Source organism: Thalia democratica, chromosome 5 (genome assembly GCF_965202585.1).
Source record: "Thalia democratica chromosome 5, ktThaDemo2.hap1.1, whole genome shotgun sequence".
Taxonomy (NCBI): domain Eukaryota; kingdom Metazoa; phylum Chordata; class Thaliacea; order Salpida; family Salpidae; genus Thalia; species Thalia democratica.
In genome coordinates this window covers 27307951-27311725 of record NC_139169.1, presented here as the reverse complement: position 1 = coordinate 27311725, position 3775 = coordinate 27307951, and the positions used below count along the sequence as shown (strand labels likewise).

Genomic DNA, 3775 nt, shown 5'->3' with positions numbered 1-3775 from the left:
ATGAGAATTCACACTTGTTTTAGCAGATTCGTTTGAGAAAATAAAGAAAAATATCGAATCTGCTGGTAAACGTTTTACTTATATGTTTTTATTAAACTGTAGAGTAATGATTAGGAGATGATTTTAAAACTAGTTTAACATTTGAAATGCATTAAACAATTTTTACATAAAAAACCGCACAGTTAAGGCTGATATATTTTTATTTATACTTTATAAAAGCTTTAAATTTTATACTTTTTAAATAATAACAGTAGATACAAAATGTATCTTAGTGTTCAGAATTATGCATTTTTTTACACATAAATACTCTTTGTTAGGTACCTTAAATTAGACAATTTGGATTAACTACTTCTAAGATGTTTAATTATTTATTAGCTCATTTGAAAAACATATATACAGACAATCAAACACGTAGGAGCCTTTCTTTCTGTTTAAAACGAAGTTAAATAAAAATAAAAATATTAAATCATTAATAATGCCTAAATAATTTCATGTTGGGTTTTACGTAAGCAATGAAAAAATGGTTTCATAACTATTTTCTATTGAAATTGAAGCCTACTACCGACTTTTATTTTACTTTTATTTAGTACACTTTTTTTGGCTTCAATAAAAATCGAGTAATGCAGAAAAAGTTGAATTATACATTAGTTATAGTTTAAACTTAAAATAAATATTTTTATTTGGTACGTTTGTTGTGATTTATTAATTGCAGAAAAAAAAAACTCTATGAAACTAAAGTTTGTCTTAATTTATTAACTAAAAATGTTTCTAAAATTCTAAAATGTTAATAGTTTTAAAGAAATGAATTTACAAAAATTTATAAATTTAACTTTTTGAAATTCAGACTTAAAAAACAGCTCTCAGAATATGTTATCATTTATGAAGCATGTCATATAGTGAAAACAATTCATACTAATTTCAGTTTTTTATTAACAAAGAAAATTAATACAAAAATGGTAAGAAAACATAGCTTTATAATTTTTTTTTAGTTTTTTAATTTTTTTTTTCAATTGTTACATCATATATCAACAATGTGCAGTATTCGTTAGAAAGCTTCAGTAACATTTTATCACTAAGAAAATAACAGAACTCAGCAGCATACAAAACTTTCAACTTAAAAAAAGGAAGAAAAAAAGAATATTCAAGAAACCTTTGAAACATTTAACAATAAACACTTTTTGGCGAGTTTCAAAACTTCAGTTCAGATGGACGGAAATAAACCTTTTGAACGAGTCGGATTCGAGCAAGAACATGATGTAGTGTTGGGCCGTGTCGAACAACGACGTTTCCAAATCGATTATGTTCTCTGTCACGTCTACTCGAGTCTTGTGAGACACGTTTATCTGAGAAAATAAACAATTGACGTCACGATTTTTTTTGAGATTGTTTTGCGTTTTTAAAAATGGTTGTTTATTTATATAAAATGAGAAAAAAGATCTGTGTTTTTGTTAACAGAAAAGTATTAGACCAATTTAATTTTTTATCTGTAATGTTGAGATAAGTATTCTTATGAATGAGATAGAAAATGAACTTTCATATATTTTTAACTATAAAATATATAGTTTGAACACTGTTCGTATTAAAAGCAATGTCATTGACTTACATTGATCAAATTAAAAATATTTTTCAGTTCCTATATTTTTGACAAATAATAGTTTACAAACCTAGTTTGTTTAAAAATTTGATGAATTTGTAAAATATAAACTGATCTTAATTTAAAAATTTAGTTTGGTAATTTGAATATTACTTAAACTTTGATCGGTTTAAACACTTTTGGCTTTTTAGTACATACCTCTTTTGGAGAATCTTCAAGGATATAATTTTTATAAATTTCATTGGCTTTTGATTTTTTGTGTTTTTCACTTTTCAATTTCTTGTATTTTTTAACTTCTGATACAAACAGAATATTCTCCTCAGCGTATTCTTTCTTAAGAAAGTCATAATATCCATTGGAGGCTTCTATAGAAAATATTTTTATGTAAAAAAATCTAAAAGCTTAATTTAGTTTAACTTGTTACTTTAAAAACTTATAATTACTTAAAGTTATCAAATGATCAGTTTTTTTTAACTTTGTTTTTTTAACTAAACAATATTTCAAACCAGTTATAGAGTTTTAACAGATAACCAAATAAATAAAACAAACTTTTGTCTTGAAGAACTTCTTCCAAACGAGGTAAGATTTCATTATCTTTTGTCAAAGAACGTAAGCTGTGAAATAAAAAGGTTTATAAATTTTGCTGTATAAAAAAACTTTCAAATAAATCTTAAATTAGCTCTTAAAACCTAAAATAAAACTTTGATAAGCTCTTAAAACCTTCTTTTGAAATCTTATATAAACTTTTAAATAAGTTTTTTAAGTTTTTAATCTTTTCGTAACAATAAACAAAATTAAACTGTTTTTTTTTCTTCAATAAGCACTAATTGTATCAAAAGTAAACAGTATAGTTTATTGATTATAACACTTGTTTTTGAATACCACACTAAAAATTATTTTCACGTAACCCATCAGTATAACCAGAAAACTCAGTAACTTAATTTAATGAAATATTAACAAACAATTAAATAACTTATTTAATAAAACTGACTGCTTGGCGAAGGCGGAGTTGCTGCTGTAGCATGACGGCCATGACTGACACCTTTGGATGTTTGTTTTTCTTTTCTCGTTGCTTTTTCTCCTCAGTATCAACCTCAACGTGAACGACCTCACCCTCCTGCAAAATCCTCCTCTGCTTCGGTCATTACCAGCGTTGCTGTCTGATTTTTCAAACCGCTTGAGCTCCGGTTTGCCCAGCAAAATGCACTTTGCCGATTCGCGATAGTCTTCGCAGGGTCGTTTTTGTTCCGTAGTAGGGGATTTTTTTGTATAGTTTATGTTGTGAAACCCGTTAGAAGCTCGATGTACGTCCTAAATACAAAGTACTTTGTGTTATTGTTTCTTACTGTTACGCTTCAAAGCATAAAACTAAACAAGTAGTTATGATATGTAAATTGCAAATTTAAAAAAATTATATTTTTTAATTTATGAAAGCTAATAAGTGAGAAAGTTATTTGTTAGCTGTTGTATAACAAAAAAAACATGATAAAAAGTTTTAAATCAAAACTAAGAATAATTTGCACTAACCAATTTACCAGGTTTTATAAAACTTTCCCTTGAACTCGTTCTACAATCTGCTGAAAATAATTTCTTATTGTCTGAAGAATAATTTATTTCACTTTTTTTAGATGACATGCTCCATTGATTTGGCTTTTGTATGACAGAGACCATTACTTTTTTATCCGTTTAATTATAAATTTTCAAATATATACAATTAAAATTTCTGGAAATTGTGGACTAAATAAACATACCTTTTATACAAAAACAAAACATTTTAAATCCAAACATCAACGGTTTAAGCTTTACAAAACACTTAAAAACGCTACATTTTGAAAACGCTTCTAAAGCAAAATGATAGTTTTCAGTTCCAAACACCAACATATGTACAGTGACTGTTTTCCTTTTCGTTTCGCTTCTCTTCTCTCGAAGCATCTCGTTTTATTTTGCTCCCGCGCAGGCGATGCTTTGTAAACTTAATGCAAGACGAAAATAGCTCTTAAAAACGAGGGCGAGCTTTCATAACAGCTTCTCTTTTTGTTTTTCGGACAACATTAGCGCGTTTTGGAAAGTAAACGAGCTGTCGTTTATTTTTAGTTTGAAAACTCGGCTGCAAATTAATTTAAGTTGGAACGAACAAAAGTCGTTTTGTTTGTGGTTTGTTTCTTGATTTTAAAGGCTGCC

The 3775-nt window shown here is 27.2% G+C and overlaps 1 protein-coding gene across 1 annotated transcript; it reads right to left on the bottom strand.

Moving 5' to 3' along the window:
- Nucleotides 1-965: 965 nt before the first annotated feature.
- Nucleotides 966-3265, bottom strand: LOC145836372 (regulator of G-protein signaling 16-like). Its single transcript, XM_082944181.1, has 5 exons — nucleotides 3122-3265; nucleotides 2586-2905; nucleotides 2144-2208; nucleotides 1793-1959; nucleotides 966-1343 (listed from the first exon to the last, which is right to left on the bottom strand). Exons 1-5 carry the CDS (start codon nucleotides 3263-3265, stop codon nucleotides 1197-1199), a joined length of 843 nt encoding a protein of 280 aa, XP_082800307.1. The 3' UTR covers nucleotides 966-1196.
- Between the last annotated feature and the right edge of the window lie 510 nt (nucleotides 3266-3775).

Bases quoted from the DNA above. Each gene is read 5' to 3' on its own strand.
- LOC145836372 (XM_082944181.1), bottom strand. From the start codon at position 3,265: ATGGTCTCTGTCATACAAAAGCCAAATCAATGGAGCATGTCATCTAAA. The intron at 2,906-3,121 runs GTTAGTGCAAAT...CTTTGTATTTAG, and splicing joins TTATAAAACCTGGTAAATTG to GACGTACATCGAGCTTCTAA. The intron at 2,209-2,585 runs GTCAGTTTTATT...TTTATTTCACAG, and splicing joins AACTCCGCCTTCGCCAAGCA to CTTACGTTCTTTGACAAAAG.